Here is a 19,134-nt window from a genome sequence, read left to right as displayed (position 1 = left end):
AAAACCTAACCTGTGCATGACATTTATTTTTTCAATTTACATTGAGTGCCATGTTTTACAGAACATTAGTTGAGTGGGGAAGGCCTGGGCAGATACATTATGTGTTTTTTGTATTCTTCCTTAGATCTCCTGTTCCAATAGTCCAACAGTAACATCAAGCTCTGGTAGCAGTAGTTCCTTGTCTCCTATTGGACCCCTTTGTAGGCAAAGATCATTAGCAAATGGTGGTTTATGTTCAGAATCTACCACATCAGGCGTTTCATCACCAACTTCTAGCTATCCAAAAGCACCAGGTTTTGAACGAGAGGATCAGGTATGTCAATAAAATGAACATTGACAATAAGTGAAGAAAATATGTTTGCTACTTTTCAGTTTTTACTTATAATAATGACTTACATTTGATAATTTGCAGAATAATGAAATTTGATTTCAGTCTGTTGGTGTTCAAGTAAGTCTTGGTGATGGGGATGAAAAGCTTAGTCTTGAAAGGTTGTGGACCATATACAACCTTTTCAAAATAAAAACTGAAATTTATTTTTAGAAACAGTTGCATATATAAATACTGAAATACCTTCAAATTAATATAGTAAACTCATTTATTAAATATCAGTGATAGCTTGAAAAAATTGAAAAGATAGTTAGCATTTGACCTCAGGTCAAGATAACCTCCATATTTCTATAGTTTTGAGTTGTGGTCCTCTATAATTGAGACCCTGAAAGACACTGGAATTGCATGCTATCCTTAATATAATTTAATTATTTCTGAGGTCTGTTTTACATTACTGAGCAAAGGATTTATTATGCAAGCCTATGATTCTTGATTTTTTTTTTTTAATATTATGGACTCCTTTGACACTATTGAGGCCTATAAACTATCCCTCTCAGAATAACATTCTCAAGTGTGTAAAATAAAATACATAGTTACAAGGATAACTAATTATATTGAAATATAGTTATCAAGATATCTTTTTAAATAAAGAAAAAGTTTGTGAATTTTCAGAGCCCCTGTACTAAGACTCTTGGTTTTATTGAACCTTTACATCTTTGTATTCTTTCTGTCCAATAGCTATGATTTCTCAATCCATCTTATTATCTTTTCATCCAATCCTTAGAATAGTCTTAGTCATTTAGAGATCTGTCCAGGCAGTAGGATCCAGATTCTATTGTATAACTGCTTTTTCCTGCAAAATGTACAATTTATATTTTCCTTAAGTAAAATATATACAGTCTTGAAAATAGTTAATATTATATATATATAATATTTATTATATATTATTATATATATTATACATATATATAATAAAACCAAAAATTTTTATTCAAGTTACCCGTATATGTAATAATTAAATTCGCTTGGGAAAATATTGCTCATGACATGAGCCATACAAGCAACTAAAATTTAGTTGATTTTTTTTTTTTTTTTTTGGAAGCGAGCAGGGTAATAAATATATGGGAAATTTCATACCTAAATTCCTTTTTTTTTGTTTGTTTTTTCCCTTTTAAAAGGAGGAGAGAAAAGCATTAAATAGCCACTTTGTAATGTTCTTTGAGATACCTGCATGTCACAGTTTATGCACTGGTGTCACTTGTTAGAAACAGCTTAAGACTGTTCTCATAGAACTAATGTTAATCAAACACATACAATTGTTTCACCTAAACAGTAACACAACTGTAAACTTTAATTATAAATCTGATATAGGACTGCTTCACTGAACACTTTAGAGTATGAGTATTTTCTTAAGTAGCTTATTGCATATTATTTTATTTGCTACTTATGATTGTAGGGCAAAGACAAAACTTTTAAATCTTCAATGGGTATATTGAGTTGGGTGTATTTTAAATCATTTTTAATCTTGTGAGGTAGAACTAGCATTTAAATGATTGGGGAAAATGGGCGTAGTGGTAGACACCAGCCTGAAGTCAGGAGGCTCCGAGTTCATATTTGCCCTCAGACACTTAACTGTATGACTCTGGGAAAGTGATTTAACCCCAATTGCCTTAGCAAAAAGCAAACAAACAAACAAATAAATAAATGATTGGGAAAAGGTTATTAAGTGTACCCAACTAAAAAGCCATAGAAGATTTTAAAGTACAACTTTTTATGACTAGAGTGAAATTGGAAGTCCTATCTCTGCCCATTTTTTCAATAAAGTTAAATGTATATTTTCCTACTTTATCACTTCTCCAAAGTTGGAGAGATTGGGTAAGCAAATAGGCATAATACTAATTTGTTATTATCGCTAACTAGTTAACCTTGCCTTAGGTGGAGTTAAGAAATTTGAATCCATTATGCTAATAATAGAACATGTGGTCAAAAGACACAATATTGAAAGTCATGAAAATAAGATTAAGATTCTTTTTAATACTTGAAGAACTATTTCAGTTTAATAGAACCAAAACATCATTTTGATGATAGAATTTTACATCATTTTGGTATTATTTGTAGACGATAGTAGAAGTAAATTCTACTTACTGTAAACTACTTACTGTAAGGATGATGTTCTAAATAATATTTAGTTCCAGTCATTTGGAGATGAGTTCTATCTGCCATCTTGGGAAAAAAATTGTAGCCAAAAATTGTTTTTCTTACATTCTTGAAAAGTTTTGCTATTCAGAAATATATGTAATACGAAACTTGGAGTTTCAGCATTTGTATAAAAATTTACCCAATCCTTAAAGAACTAACAGTTTTGCCATATAATGATAAGATTTATGAGAAAAGACCTCACTATCCCTTTTTTTCTCTTTTGTTTGGTTAATATCAACTTCTTCCATAGAAGAGAAATTAGAACATATAGTTAATTATCAGTTACAAAGATGACTATTTCTCCTTTTTCTTTGAGTAGAAGATTTTAGGAACATGTGTGAAAAGAGCATAATTTAGAATACTCTTGGTTATTCTTATTCACTTAGAGTAAATTGGTTCAAAATTTGGCTTATGATGGGAGAATCAGATTGATAAATTTGATTGAGAACCTTTAGCTATTCAAGTTGGTCACCATATTTATTTAAACCTGAATGCTAGAGATCAATGGTATTGTTGGACTTGATTTCTGAGGATTTTACAAATATAACTGCACAAATTCCTGAATTTTTGGAAACCCCATCCTCTACCCACACATTGGTTTTTTCCCCCTTCTGTATGCCCTACATGAACAATTCTTTGTTTATTCTGTGTGACTGTGTGACTAACCCACCTGACAATTGCTTATTTTTTTGTGTAGTAAAGGAGAAATTGTTGTAGACTGAAAGACTTCATCTACCCCACCAAATTGCTTAGCTCATCCTTTTTCTCCCCATCACCTTAGTGAAATGAGATAAAAATGACACGAAGAATCATTCTTTTCTTTTAATAGAAGAGTTGTATCATCATCAAAGTTTTCCCTCTTATTCTAGAACGTGAGCTTTTTCAATCCAGAAACTTTAGTTTTATATTATATGTGGCTGTGCATGGATATGCCCATTTGTACATCCATGTTCCTCAGTATTTAATGTGGTATTTTCAAATAAGTTTGGTCAGTATTTATTTACTTTATATAAGTTGCCAGGCAGGTATTGGGAGTACAAAAATAAATATGGTACAAATTCTGCCTTCAAGGTACTAATAGTTTTATGAAAAGAAGGTTAAATACGTAAGTAACTGAGTCAAAGAAAAAATAACTTTCATTACGTATATCTGACATCTATGTAGATAGATATTAATGGAGAGGTTATCTCCATTTTAGAAATGATGAAGTAGAGGCTTGATGATATTCTTTGACTTTTCCAGTGATCACACAGTTATTAAATATTAGCAGTGGGATTGAAAGAAATCTTTGATTTGAAGTGCCATACTTATTTTAAGTCTACCATTTAGATACTCTTCTCTGCCACCTATCATAGACTGTCTTTTAGATTGTAAGCATTTCATAATAAATGAATAAATGCAAGAAGCTTAAATAGAGAGATTTCATCTCTCTGTACAGTGTATTCTTGAAAGTTTGATGCAGGAATAGATTAAAAAAAAAAAAACCCAGGATGCTTTCTCTGTGTTAATGAAGGGAACATAAGATAATGCTAACAAAATTGTTACTATGGCTGTTGAAACATCTTTCAAAAAATACACTACTTGATTGACTTGGAAAGGTTGTAAATCTTGTTTTGTAATAAAAACTAGCATGATCTGAATCACCTTATTTGTTTTTAAGTTGCTTTACAAATTTAACCATATAGAAAGACCAAAGGCCTCACCAAGCCCAATCCACTTCTCCATCTTTTCCATTTCTATCTTGACTAGATGGAGAAAAACAAAGAACATGTACCATTTTACAAAACTAAGAAAGGAAGAAAATATAGGAAAACATACAAAAATAACATTAGATAACAGGGAACAAACCAAAATGCCACACAAAATTTAACAATGTGGCTGTTCATCATTTATTTTTTGTAGTTTTTTTCTTAGGGACAGGGAGGAAGGAGAATACAAGACCTACCCTTCAGGAGTTCCAAACCAGGTTAAAAATAATAGAATTCTCCCTGAAGTGCCATTTCACTTCAGCATTCATTTTTATGGCAAAATTTTTGGTTCTAGGCATATAACTATATGCATGAATACTATTTTTATATGAACTTTATAGTTTTAATATTGATATTTTTCTTTATAGAAAGAGCAAGATGGTGGCCAGACCTCCTCTTTAAAAAAAATTGCTTAATAGTATGTCTTTTAGAATGCTTCCCTCACTATTCTGCTAAATTTTGATTCTTTTGAAATTGTTTTCACAGAATTTCATAAATGTAGATTGTTCATTCTATGTCTCCTAGCTATCTCTCTAACTTAACTATCCAGCATCATTCATTGGAAAGAATTGTGATATGTGTGTGTGACTATGAACTAGAAATATTTAAACTTAAGACTGACACGTAGACCTAAATAATTTTCCTGACTTAGCTATTTGTTATTATTTTACACATTCAGAACTCAACTTGAGTCAGGAGTTGTAAATATATTTGAAATCAATATTTTAAATTATCTTTTACAACATAAGTATTTCTGTGTTTCAGGCAAAACAGAGAAATTTGCCTACTGAAAATAACCAGAAAATAAGTGAACAAGACAATAAACAGGTACAGTCAATGAGACCAGTATTTTGAATTTGTTATCTTTGTGAGTAGAATAAGCTATTTTTATTTTCCTAAAAGCATAAAGATGCCGTAGATTTTCCTTTATTATTCATCCTGCAACTTTATAAACACTCCATCAATTTGTTGTATAATGCTTTTATTGTTGTAATCTTATAAGAGACTTTTTGGTGTCAAGTAGAGTTTTCATGTTTTGATAAGGTTTGTACTTTGGAAGTAATAAAAACAGGGTCTAAACACAAAGAAAAACATCTCTAGTGAAATGAAACATTTTGTAGAACTCTCCAAACTTTCCTAGCCATTCTCAAATGATTGCACATTGTATTTCTTTATCTTTGAGTAGTTGGGCAGTTTGCAGACTCTCATAACTTTTCCTTCTCTCAAGTCAGTGGTCAAAATATTTTTATAACATAAAGGAATTTTTTTTCAGAATTGTTCAAAGTTCCAAAAAACACTTTTGTCACATTTGTCATTAGTATTCTAGTGTCTTAGTGAATCTCTTCTTTTTTTTAGTAACTATAAAGAAACATGTATATACTTTAGGATTTCTGTAGCAGGTTCTTATAGAACTGAGATATGTTAGAAATATTGGCATTTAGAAGCAGTATATTTTCTACTTCTTGCTAAGGAGGTCAGTTAATAATTTTATTTATGGTTCTTTATTTTATGGGAAAAAAAGAGAAAAAACCCAACTCACTCAACAAACTATGGAGACTTAGATATAGTTCAGATGCCTCAGGTTCTTCCCTCCCCACCTTGTTCCTTATTCTTTCCTATCAAATCTGTGAGAATAACCACTTAGAACCTTTCCTTTAAACAAATGTTGGAAATTTTTTCCAATGGGATATGAGAAGAAACTAAACTACAAATCAGGTCAATTATATTAAAAATGAGCTTTTTTTTTTTTTTTTTTTTTTGAGATACATACAACATGAAAATATTTTAAAAATTAATAACAGAATAATGGAACTTAATAAATACAACATATTTAACATTTGTCAGGTCTACATATATCCAATTGATAGAGGTAGAGGAAGAAAAGACACAGAAATAGAGAAAACATTCTAAAGTGGTTAAATTTGTTTTGTTACATGCTGTTTTTTACTTAGGTGGACAATTATGAGAATTATTGTCTAGGTATTGTTTTTTGGACTGCTAATTATATAAGTAACTCCCTTTCATGACTCTGTTACTGATATTTATTCTTAGATGTTTAGGAGCACTGTTTTGAATGGGCTAGTCATAAAAGTACCTAAGAAAATTTATTATATCAGAGTGTTATTTATTATATTCCAAGTGGCCCAAGTAACAGAGTATTTTGAAATTGATTGGATGAAACTGAACTGAGGACTAGATCTAGCCTATGAATCAGAGGTTTTCCATTCCTCTCCATTGGAAGAAACACAGAGAATATTAAAGAACACTAAATTCCTGATTGATAGAGACAGAAAGACTTGCAGCATAGTTTTTGGTGATTTGATTGACCTTATTTTAGCCCAGCAATTGGAGACTTTTTAGCTCATTTTTCTATCTTTTTCTGCCCTGTGAATTCTCACATAGGCCTCCAAAAGATCCTAGGTATCATTACAATATAGTTATGTCATCAACAGCATATTGGTTTACTTTAAAATCTGTGCTTTGTGAAAGCCCCAGCCAGATGGCTTTGCTTTACAGGATGCCTAAAAGAAAACTTCTTTTTAGACCTTTCTACTTCTTGAGTCATTAGATATATTGTCTGCCAATTACTAATGGAAAATTGGAGGCTTCTTGAAGAAATAGCCTTTCTTTTATAGCTGACCCATTAATAGACAATAATTGCTACATCTTATGTTTTAGGATAGGGTTTTCTGACTGACTTTCCAGTGTGGGCTTTTTTTTTTTTTTTTTTTTTTTTCATTCTAGGGCAAACTAGTTTCAATTACATTTGTTACAACCGGGCCTGCAAAATACTAGGTCATGAATAATCAGGGCCCAGTTATGATAATGTGCAGTAATTCTATTGGTGATTAATATGGTGATGACTCCATATTTCTCCATAGTTGAAGTTTGGGTCTTTGATTGATTTGGGACTCAAAAAGATAGATAATCCCTACACTATTGCCCAAATTTGACATTCTTTTTCATTAATCCCTGTATTTCCACCTTTGAACTTGTAATGGACATGCAGTATCTTTTACAAATGATGAGCATAAGTGAAAAAAGAAGTAATATATCCTTTGGGACTGCTTTCAGGTTAGTTCTTCATTATTTTCTTTTTAATAATTGAAAGGAAGCTCCTTTCTAGTTTGAGACAGTACTGGATAGAATATATTAATCCTTCAGTAAGTCTAAGCCACACTCGGGCAGTGCTAAATTATTGCTGTGGTCACCTTTTGAGAAGAAATTACATAGGATATTTATTCCTCAAGAGTTTTTGTATCTTTTTTGTTGAATTATCACAAATTTTTCCAATATGCCCACGATTTTCTTACAATAAAGTCCATTTTCCCTCTTATTAGCTATGAAGAAGTATTACATTTAAGAAGAATTGAACAATTTTTCTATTAAACAAAATAGGTACAAACATGTTTCCTAATATTGGAAAAAGTTTGGCCACATATTTAGACCTATGTTTCCTTTGCAGGTTAGTATCTATAAGTTGTCGTATACTGAGATTGTCCAGATTTTGTAGAAGTTGATAGGGAAACCCCATATTTAATTAATTAATAGTGACATAGTACTATGTATCCAAAGCCTGTAGTTGAACACTATTGGTTATTTACCAGGTAAGTACCACTTGAGTACCTTGGAGAGGTGAATCTTTTGCCCAGTAATGCTTGTATGCTTGAAGGTTGAACTCTCTGGCTATACCATGCAATCAAGAGTCTTTCCACATTTTCTATGTAGATATACCAGATTTGGGAAATATACTGGAAAGGAGGCATCATGGTTTGCTATTGAAAGCATAATGAACAATATGTTAGAAGGATTTGAAAAACTATAACTTGGGCAAAAAAAATACACTTGAATTCTGCCATATCAAATAGTCTTCACAGAACTAAATCAGGTAGTGGTTGGCTTAGAGTGAGTTTCAATTGGCTCAACTTACTAGCAATTATTGGGGTTTTGTCTTTTTCTGTTTTATTTTTTTAATTTTTTACTGGCAGGGGATTCCACAGTTTTTCTGTGGACTATTCTTTGGAGGGAAGATTTGGTATCTTTATATTAATTAAATGAGGATGATGGTAAACTTGGAGAAGCCATCAAGAAATGAGATGAGTAATTGAACTCTTATTGAGAATCAGAAATATTAGTTGACCAGGAAAATGTACCTTTTGAAACTTAAAGTTGTAAAAGGTGGAGTTTGACACTTGTTGATAATCATACCATAATCTCCTTTGAAGGAAAGTTAATGAATTGTATCTAACTGGGCAACATGTCCATATATAGTCTTTCTAAGCAAGTAGTAATTCATTCTAATTTGTAGCTATTCGTGCCACTTCTCTACTATTTTGTTCATTTTGGGATTATTGGTTAAGTTTGCCACACTCTTTTTCAGTTGAGGTGTCCCCATCTCCACTCTTGCCTTAGTTTGCTCATTCAGCAAATTTTTATTGAACATCTGCAATATGAAGGCTCTCTACTAGGTACTAAGTACTCAGTTTATTATTATTATTATTATTATTCAATTATTTTAATAAACATGTTTATTATATTTATAATATAACACATAAAACATTTATTTTTGTGTTGTGTGATATTTTTTATTTTTAGTTTATTATTTAGTGCAGGTACTAACTTACAGAAATCTTTGACACAAGAGCAAATATGTAAAGTGGCTATAGGGAGTTCCTACTTATGTTTTAAGTCTGTACCATATTCTGACTCTAAACTTCAAGCTCTCCAAACCCTTGGACTAACCTTAGTCAAAATCTAACCACCTTGAATAATCAGGAATCAGCTTAGGATCAAGGAACACAGTGCCTCAGTCAAACCACATTTTTTCCTTTAAAAAGACAAATAGAATGCATACGTGTAAAATGAGAGGGTTTGACTAGATAACTTCAAAGATCTCTTAACAGATTTTACATTTTAGCTTTCTTTGGGTATTGAAAAGATATTCTGCCCAGTTGTAAAGCCCATAATTAAAGATTCTGTTTTTAAGGCAAGAAAGTTGTTTACTAAATTATTAGCAGTTAGAAAATGGCTATAAGCTTCCAGCAACCTGGTATTTTGGGCCTTTTGAAGAAGTCTTAACAGTGATGGTATTTCTTTTAAATAGCTTTCTTTTAAATAAATACTCCAAGAAGAGTAGAATGATAAATAGTCAGGAAATGACTGCTGAGCATTAACTCATATATCTTGAGTAGTAGTTATAAATGCTGTATGTAGTTAGATGTATAAATAAAGCTCGTCCAGTTTTTTGCATTTCTTTCTAAAGCATAAGATTTTGGGAAGATAATTAAAGTCATAGTGTTAGAGTGATTATTAATATTTTATGTCATATACTTTCTAATTTATTAAGCTTTTACATAATGTTTGTTAAAAGAGCATCAAGATACTTCACATTGTGACATACAGTTCTTCACCATGCACACAGACACAGATATACACAGTTTGGAGTTGAGTTGGCGAGTTGATATTTAAGCTGTAGTATCAGGATTAGAATGTCTTGTAACTGTCTTTTTAATCTTTAATATTTTCATAAGGCTTGGATGGGATGGGATGTTGGAGGTAGGAGGGAAGAGTGATGAAGTATTTCCATCCCCTTACTTCACCCTCAAATGCTTGGTCTGAAAGGAAAAACAGGAAAGGGATAAGATAATATTAAGTTTTAGAAAATATTACTAGGTGGAATAGTTTCACTTAACCTTTCCCATATTTGACATAACTTCCATGTTTTTTCCTTTTCTTAATGACATCAGCAATAGAATATTGCCTCAGAAAACTATTTTGATCAAGTGAATAAATTGAAAGTGACACAGGGAGAAAGTCATTTTTATTTAAATATTTATAGATAGGGAATCATATGGTAGCAGTTATGTAATTGTTTTACAGACAGAAACTGTTCTGTGCTTTTTAGTGATCTATTTTTGATTTAATAAAAATCTATTAAAGGTGTTTTCTAATTCTCTTTCCAGAGTATTAGTTTTTTTAATTTTGAGAGTTTCCTTGTTCTTTCAGCTATGTTTGAGGGAAGCTAATTTTTTTAGATCCCTTTTTTCTTTGAATTGAAATTGTGCTAGTATATGCCTATTATTGTGTAATAAGATTTACCTTGGCCCTTTCTCACTTATTAAAGATAATTCTAATTTGTCCAAATTTTCACTTTCCTGAGATAATTAAAGAATGAACTTTTTTGGTCCCCTCTTTGGAAAGGAGGAAAATAATATTATCATTCTCAGAACTTAAATAATTTACTATGTCTTCTTATACACACACAACAGAAGTAAACTTCCAAACACACATTTCCAAGAAGTAGGAAAGATCTTTAAATCTTTGTTGGGTTTTTTGTTTTGTTTTGTTTTGGTCAGGAACAAATGAAGCTATGATCGGATCTTTTGTCTTAAGATATGTGTAGGCAGGCATGCAGGAAAATACTTAAACGCTTATTGAATCAGCGTTTCCCCCCATTGTTACCACATCTGTTTTCACCAGCTAAATTCACTGTTTGTTTATGCTGGCATATGCCTGTTTCTTAAAAGTAATTTTTTGGGGGGTGGGGATGGGATTTTTTAAAAGTAATTTTCTGTGGAAAATCAGATTATGTCTGTCAAATCTGGAAGGTTGCACATTTGGTAATGCTTTTTAGCAATAAGTAGCTTATGATTTGGTTGTCATATTTGTCACATATTAGAAATTTTAAAACATCATTTGAAACAGTTGGAAAAGTTAACTTTTCTTGATCCTTTGGTTTGGAACAGAATACACAGAAACACATGAAATCCATAATACCTCCAAATTTGCTTAATTATTCCACATCCTCTCCCAGTTAATTGTATTTTATGTCACTTTAATATTTTTCTGTCAAAAAAATACATTTGCTTATTTTATTTATATATTTTTAAACAGAACCACCTCAGTGTGTTTGCAGTGGTTAACCCACTTGCTTCAAGTATAACCTCCAGTATAACTTCTAGTCTGGCTTCCAGTATTGGATCAGGTAGTTCATCCCCTACAACTCTATCAGCTATCAATGCCAAAGCTCTCCCGTTCTACCCTCCGAGTAATACAGTTGAATCAGTAATAGGTAAGTCTAAGTGTTTCCTCTTTTTTTTCTTTTTGCATTTATGTTAAAGCTTTTCAGGATTATTCTCTTTTGATAAATATTCTGGAAATGCTCACTGAAAAATAATTTGCATTTTTTACATCTGTTGATTTTAGTCACATGCAGTTAAAAGCAGTACTTGGCTTAACCGCACCATAAGGTTAAAAAATGTATTTCTATTACCATTTAGTCCTTTTAAGTCTTCCCTCCAATTTAGTCCTTCCAAACTATAAGAGCCATATTAGACAATAGATGAATAAATTCATAACTGCTAAATTTATGTGATTTTAGTGTAGTTCATTTGTGATCATAAATCTTAAAAGCATCAAAACTAACCTGTATACAATCAACTGAAGGAAATTCCTTTGGCTTAGAAAGAGTGATTCAATGTGTAGTAAGTAGTCGTTTCCAGCACTGGCAAGTTCTCTGGTCCCAGATTTTCACTGGGGTAGAGAAGGGTAATAGTAGGACAGGGAAAGAGATGAAAGTGGCTAAAGATCAGTTTATACTGGAAGTTAACCTGGCAGAGACTGGCCTTGTCACTTCCTTGGCCAGATTTGGTCCTATGCTAAAACTTAGGTTGCAATCTATGTCCACCTTGTCTGTATCTTCTTTAACTTCTCCTGAATGTTTTCTTGTCCAACATTTGAAAATTAGAATCACTACCCTCCTTCTCTATGAATAGGTCTAGCAGTAGAACTGAGCCTAATGGCTCATGGATACTATTTAGTGCTATACCAATCAGATACCCAAAAAACTATTTTAATGACCTAGAAAAAATAACAATAAATAACAATATTTGTTATTTTTATAAGGAAGAAACTGTGGTTGAGACATTTTCTATCAATAAGTTTAAAATTAAAACTTGGACTTTTTCATACCTAGAAATGTGGAAACTGAACACTTCTATCCTGTAGTAGTATGTCCTTGTATTTGCATACCATTTTACAATTTAAAGAATTCCAGCTTCATATCATCCTAACAGTCTAATATTGTCTTGATTTCACAAGGAAGAAACTGCAGGAAATAGGAGAGCCAGAACTAAGACCCAAGTTCTTTTTGATCCCATCTTAGTTCTTCCCACTTAAAATTTTATTTCCCTTCTTAAACCAGTCTGTCTACAGTAGGAGCTAAGCTGATGAAGCATTAATTCATTTAACACATTTTAAGTACCTACATTATATAGGTGCATTATTCTAGTTGGTAGAAGTGCAAAGGTAATTAAAACAAAATAGTAATACTATTTTCATATGTATTTCATTATATTATCTGAGTATTCAGATTGGTTTCAGATGACTTTGAAAATATAGAATATTTATCAGCTCACTGAAATCTTCATAAACTTTTCCATTCTAAAGTATATGGATCATAAATTATTTTAAAATAGCCCTTTTGTTGAATATATTTTGCCCACTATGGATCAGTGACTTTTTAAATGATTAGTTGAAAATCAGTTGGATATCAGATTACACGTTAGGAACATGTCTACAGTATTTAAATTTTTTCATCATCGCTTTACTCTTAGATGGCAGAGGGCATTCACATTCTGATAACATACTTTCTTCTAATGTAGTATCATATTGTCTAGAACATACTTTTAAAGCTGTTTTGTAAGCTCTTTATGAGTTGTTTCCACTATGCTTTACCCTTAAAAATTTTTGCTAAAATATTTGGGCATAACTGGTTTAAAATAATTATTTTATTGGATCATTTTGGTTTTATTTTTTAAAAATATGTTATCAAGAACTACAAGTTTTATTTAGGGAGGAATCATGGAGAGATCTTTAGATATTTGTTTCTCCATGGTCACCTGAGTGTTTGCCAAGTCTTTGTTTGGAAAATTAAACTCAAGCTATCTTATTTTCTTTTGGTACTCCATTGAGAATCAAAAATATTATAACTACTTGTGCAAATTCCTTTGAGAAGAATAGTAGCACATTGAATTTCTTTGTTAAAACTTAGAATCTTCTCATATATACTATTTTTATTCTCCTGAGAAAGTTGTAAATTTCATGTTTTTCAATAAGCATTATTGCTTAAAACCAAAATTTTAAACAAATGAAGGACAGTTTATCTTTGTCATTTGTATTTGAAATTGAGAGGAAAAGGACATTGCTTATTAAAGAAACTTGTATGAAGTTTATATGAAAATTCAGCTCTTTGTAGGTCATAATCTTAAATGGAGGACTGTCATGGGAAAAACCTTTGATCTTAATAATTCTGATCCATCTGACGACTCTTGTAGGACAGAATATTTGTATACAGTATATCTAAATAAAAACAAATCATTGACCTGGGAAAGTCTTCATTTTTCCCTTGACTTTGTTTCTAAGAAGTCAGGACAAAAATCTGTATCTGGGAGTGTATTAATTAATACTCTGTTTTCAAAAGGTCCATATTTCATTCATTGTCTTTTGACAACTAATTTAATTGTAAAATAGGAGGAGACTTATGCAAGTTTTACAGCTCATGTGAAATAAAAGTTTACTTCATATTTATATTATAACTGGTTTGTTATTTGAAATTGCCTACATTTTCATTTTTTCAATAAGGTTTTCAGGATTTTATGATTCAACACCTCCCCCCCCTCCCCCCCCCCCCAGATATATATATCTACTTAACTAATCCTATATATTTTACTAATTGAATTCCTAAGATTTTAAATTGTAAGAATTTAATTTTAGAATTGGAAGGGGCCATCATGTCCAACCTCCTTAACTTACAGATGAGGTTATTGAAGCTCAGAGGGTTTTATGACTTGCCCATATTAGTTGTCATTCTTCTTCTTAAAATCCTACTCATGCTTCAAGGCTTATCTGAAACTCTCCTTGAGAGTTCATTCATTCATTCATTCATCTCTGTTCATTCATCTGTAGCACTTTATCTCCTTTGATAAAGATCCTATCTTTTTTTTGTATATCCTCAATATCCACGTATCTTTGTACATAACAGCAACTAAAAATTTGGAATGTGCAGTACTTTATCTTTATCATTCCAAATCATCATTTGGTTTTAAAACCAATTCCAGCTCAAACAATTTTATTTGATCTCTTTGAGGTTTGTCTTTTAATAGACTTAGATAGAGCTATTTTGTTGTCTGAGAAAAATAACTTTTTTTCCTCCTCAAGAAGAATAAAGTTTAGTTAAATTCTATATAGCCTGTTTTTTTAAAGAATATTTCCTTTTTGCGGAGTGAAATGAGCAGGACCAGGAGATCATTATATACTTCAACAACAATACTGTATGATGATCAATTCTGATGGAACTGGCCATCTTCAGCAATGAGATGAACCAAATCAGTTCCAATGGAGCAGTAATGGACTGAACCAGCTATGCCCAGCAAAAAACCTCTGGGAGATAACTAAGAATCATTACATGGAATTCCCAATCCCTATATTTTTGCCCACCTGCATTTTTGATTTCCTTCACAGGCTAATTGTACAATATTTCAGAGTCCGATTCTTTTTGTACAGCAAAATAACGGTTTGGACATGTATACTTATTTTGTATTTAATTTATACTTTAACATATTTAACATGTATTGGTCATCCTGCCATCTAGGGGAGGGGGTGAGGGGAAGGAGGGGAAAAATTGGAATGAAAGGTTTATCAATTGTCAATGCTGTAAAATTACCCATGCATATAACTTGTAAATAAAAAGCTATTAAAAATTAAAAAAAAAATTAAGTTCAAAAATTGCTTCCATATAGTTTTATCCAGAAAATACTAATGACAATTTAAAAAGAGCTAACACATATAAATTGAAATTTAAGATGTTATAAAGTAGAATGCCTTTCTATTTTGTTAGCTAATAAACTCTTCCTCATATTTTACATGTGTTCACATACCACAGAAATATAGCCTAGAAAGTATAAAACAGGAGGCATTTCCAGACTTCATTCTGCATTTCTTTGTATAGATGCATTTGAGGATCACTTGTTAAACTTATTTTTCTGTGCTGTGTATTCAAACAAATAATTGAATAAAATGCCAACATAATAATTTGCAAAGTTCATTAATAGAAAAAAATTAAATACTGAAGTTTTCAATCCATTTCTAACTTGTAATTATTGTTAAGTGCACCAAACTAATGTACAAAATATAATGGTAAAATTATCAGGTTTTGAGGTGACATGAAAAGCACGATATATAATTGGCCAAAGGCCTGGTCTGTGGTGAATATGGAATTGAGAAGAGGAGAGGGCCAGTGTAAAGATTGATGGTTAAAGCCTATTCCATGAGTAATACCTGTATTGATTCTTCATTGGCAGTTTTAGTAGAGTAGCATAGAGTTCAAATTGTTGTATAGAAAATAGATTTAGAAGAATGTACATTATTGATAAGGAACCCAGAGTTGGAATTGGAGAAAGATTTGGAATGGAGTTCTTCAAAAGGAAAACAATACAGTAAAACTGACTCATGGTTGCCAGAAAGATTTTATCAAAGGAAAAAATACTGGGGAAAAGAGCCCTGATAAGAGAAAGATGTTGGACAAAGGAAAAAGGTTTCTTTAAAAGCAGAGTAGGAAAATTGTGGGCAGCTAGGTGGATAGAGTACTAGGCCTGGAGTCAAGAAGACTTGAGTTCACATCTGGCCTCAAATACTTATTAGCTGTGTGACCCTGGACAAGTCACTAACTTCTGTTAACCTGAAAAGTCCAGTGTCTGCCAAGAGTGAAATATAACCGAAATAACTCCACAGCAGGCAAACCATTTGCAGTCTTAATGGAGGTTCAGTGATTGAGGTATCTAAATTAGAGGAGAGGGGACAGAACAAGTGAGGATAAAATACTATCAAAAGTTCAAAATAAGAGATATGGAAAACTAGATTTAAAGTAGTGTATAATCTTAGGAATTGTGTGTGGGGATGTGGAAATACATACATAGTGAAGGTAATGTTTTCCCTGCTGTGGAATGTATAGTGAGATAAATTGTTAGTATTAATAGCTACTTATTAATTTGTGATTCTGGCTTTTCTCCTAATTTCTCTTTAGAGTCCCAGCTCTATCTAAAATCAGTCTGTTTCTGAAGGACGTAACAGGTTAATAAGATCAGCTCTCAGGGAATATTTTCCTCATTCTTGGATGAACCCCCATCCAAATAGGAGACCTGATTTCTGTTTAGAGTATAAACAAAATCCAGTCTGGGGGAGTCCTTACTCTGAAGGAAGGAACCCTTGTCCTTTGTCCTTCCATTAGACAAGAGCTTCTATTTTAGGGGGCTATGAGTAGCATACAGCTTAGATACAAATAAATAAGTGAGTAATTTGAGGCGGGAGAGAGCAATTAACAATCGGGTGAATTAGAGAAAGCTTCCCAAAGGAGGTGTCATCTGAGTTAAAACATGGACCATTTTACAAATTTGATTTTCATTGAAAACAGTTGTGGCAACTAGGAATTCAGGAACACAGGAATTCTAGTGTAAAGAAAGAAGCTGACTTGCTCCCTGGAATGACGATGTAAGTTTGGATAACTCTTTGTGTAATTGCAAGAGCTCTAAACTGAGGGAGTGAAATGTTGATTCTTGCCCTTATGAAAATGAGAATGATAAAAAATTTCCAAAGGTTCTCTAGTATTTTGGGAATATTACATATTACCTCAGATTGGCTCTGTTTTACACCAGTAGAACTTACACCACATAGACCCATAGAACTGCCCTAAGATTTAGGAATTCTCTTGCTGTGGTCCTTATTAGTCCTAGGAAACCTTAATTAAAATGTAATAAACTTAGAGATTTAAGTTTTTAATAACATCTCTTTTACCTTCATGTTCCAGTATGGAAAGAAGATAGAATCTCAGGTCAAAAAACCTGATCTCAAATCTTGGCTCTGACATTTACTTATTAGTGTGACTTTGCTCAATTAACTTAACCCTTTGGTGTTGGTTTCCTCATATGTAAAATGATGATGTTGGATTAGGTTGCCAATCCTAATCAATCCTAATCTTAACTCTTAAGACCAGCTCCAAATTGATCATCTTATTTTGTTAGTTTTCTCTAATTTCTTGTTTCTTTTTGTTTATTTTGAACTTTACAAACACTAAATAAGATGGGCATTTTTATATACAAAACAGAACAGAAAAAAATTGTACAGGAACCTGCAAATGTATATTATATATGGTTTGCTTTTCATTTAAAGTAAATAATAAATTCAGTAGGCTATTTTTTGGGATAGGATAGTTTCTATCCTATTTGTTTCTCGTGTTCTTATTTGTCTTCTGTTCTATGCATTTTAAAATGTGCTTTAATGGCTCCTCTTATTTTCTTACCTTTCCCCCTCTTTTGGCACACTTTTACTAAACCATTTCTTTCCCTCTTCCACCTTCTACACACACTCCTTTCCATTGAAAGGAAAAAAAAATGCAGTTCCTCTTTCAAATATATATTATGATCAAACAAAACAAATTTCTATACCATCACATTATCGATAACCAAATATATGTTTCATTCTGCATCTTGAGTTCGTCATTTTTTTTTCTCCAGACTAAAAGATTGGTCATTATATTGATCATAGTTCTTAAAAGTCTTTTTTACTTGTTTTTCTTTACTATGTTAATGTTTATTGTTTAAATTATCCTCTAGGTTTTGCTCATTTTACTCTGCATCAGTTTATACAAGTTTTCTTCAGTTTATCTGAAACCATTCCTTTCACCATTTCTTATGAGTCAGTTATATTCCATTGTTTCATATGACATACTCTTTTCAGTCATTCCTCAGTTGATGAACATTCTTTAATTCCAGTTCTTTGTCATTTCAAAAAGAGCCATCATATAGGTTTATATAAATATAGCTTTTATGGAATTGTGAAATAACTGGATTCCTCCTTTTATTTATTAAACCAGTAAGACCAAATTCAAGTCAACAAATTTTTTTTAAGTTAGTGCCATATAAAGTTTGTCCCAAAGTAACCCCTGTCAACTAAATTACTATTACCTTATAAGTGGTATAACTAGGTGAAATCACCTCACCTTTTAAAGTCTCCAATTTCTCATCTGTAAAATAGAGGTAGTAATAATCTTAGTATATACCAAACAGATACCTTAATATCTGTCTGTTGTAGGGCTTCATGTATGTAAAGTTATTTGTAGACTTAAATACTTACATAAAACAATTAGAGAATAATGTAAGGTAACAAAATATATTCTAAATAATGTGCTAGTACAATAGAAATTCAAAGAAAAATGTTGGTGTGGCCTTTAGTAGTTTGGAAAAACTATAAGAATTAGAACTTAGCCTGGGTTTTTTTAAGTAATAGAATTTGGATTAGTAGAAACAAGAATTTGAATTGGCAGATAAAGTTCATTAGATGGGACCAATTGATAGTGGCACTTAACCAGATTGAAGAATATGGAGTTGATAGAGCTTTTCTGTAAATTTGTAAGGAAGAAATGATAAAGAGATGAAAGGAAGAGCAGTGGTACATAAGACACAATCTATTTTTCTTCCTTTTGTTATTATTCTTTTCTGTCTCATATTTATTCTCTTTGGGAGGTCATATGTTTCATGACCTTCAGCTGTTAATTATTCTTACATCTAGGGGTCTAATAGTATATAAGACTTCACTTGTCTGGCCTCATTTGTTTAAGCTATAATATAAGGGCTTTGGACTATGATATCTAGGGTCCTTTATAACTAACATTTTCATTTGTTTTTCATCATATTAGTGACAGATGTCCAAGTAGAAAAGACCTTTAGGCAATTGAAAATATAGAATTCGAACTTAGTTGATAAATTAGAGATGGCAGTTATTTAAGATATCAGTTCAAAGGTTATG

The 19,134-nt window shown here is 31.7% G+C and overlaps 1 protein-coding gene across 6 annotated transcripts in view; it reads left to right on the top strand.

Annotated features, from left to right (window-relative positions):
* The window catches only part of UNKL (unk like zinc finger), a 143,186-nt gene that overhangs the window by 81,523 nt on the left and 42,529 nt on the right, over nt 1–19,134 (top strand). For 5 of the 6 annotated variants that reach the window (XM_051969409.1, XM_051969411.1, XM_051969410.1 and 2 more), the window contains 3 exons: nt 125–313; nt 5,041–5,103; nt 11,170–11,347. In XM_051969409.1, coding sequence (XP_051825369.1) covers nt 125–313; nt 5,041–5,103; nt 11,170–11,347 — 430 coding nt within the window. The remainder of the gene's footprint in view (nt 1–124; nt 314–5,040; nt 5,104–11,169; nt 11,348–19,134) is intronic. The other variant, XM_051969412.1, reaches the window with a different exon arrangement.

Source organism: Antechinus flavipes, chromosome 1, assembly GCF_016432865.1.
Source record: "Antechinus flavipes isolate AdamAnt ecotype Samford, QLD, Australia chromosome 1, AdamAnt_v2, whole genome shotgun sequence".
In the NCBI taxonomy this organism is placed as follows: domain Eukaryota; kingdom Metazoa; phylum Chordata; class Mammalia; order Dasyuromorphia; family Dasyuridae; genus Antechinus; species Antechinus flavipes.
Note: the sequence above shows the minus strand (reverse complement) of the source record. Positions and strands in the feature narration are given on the sequence as shown.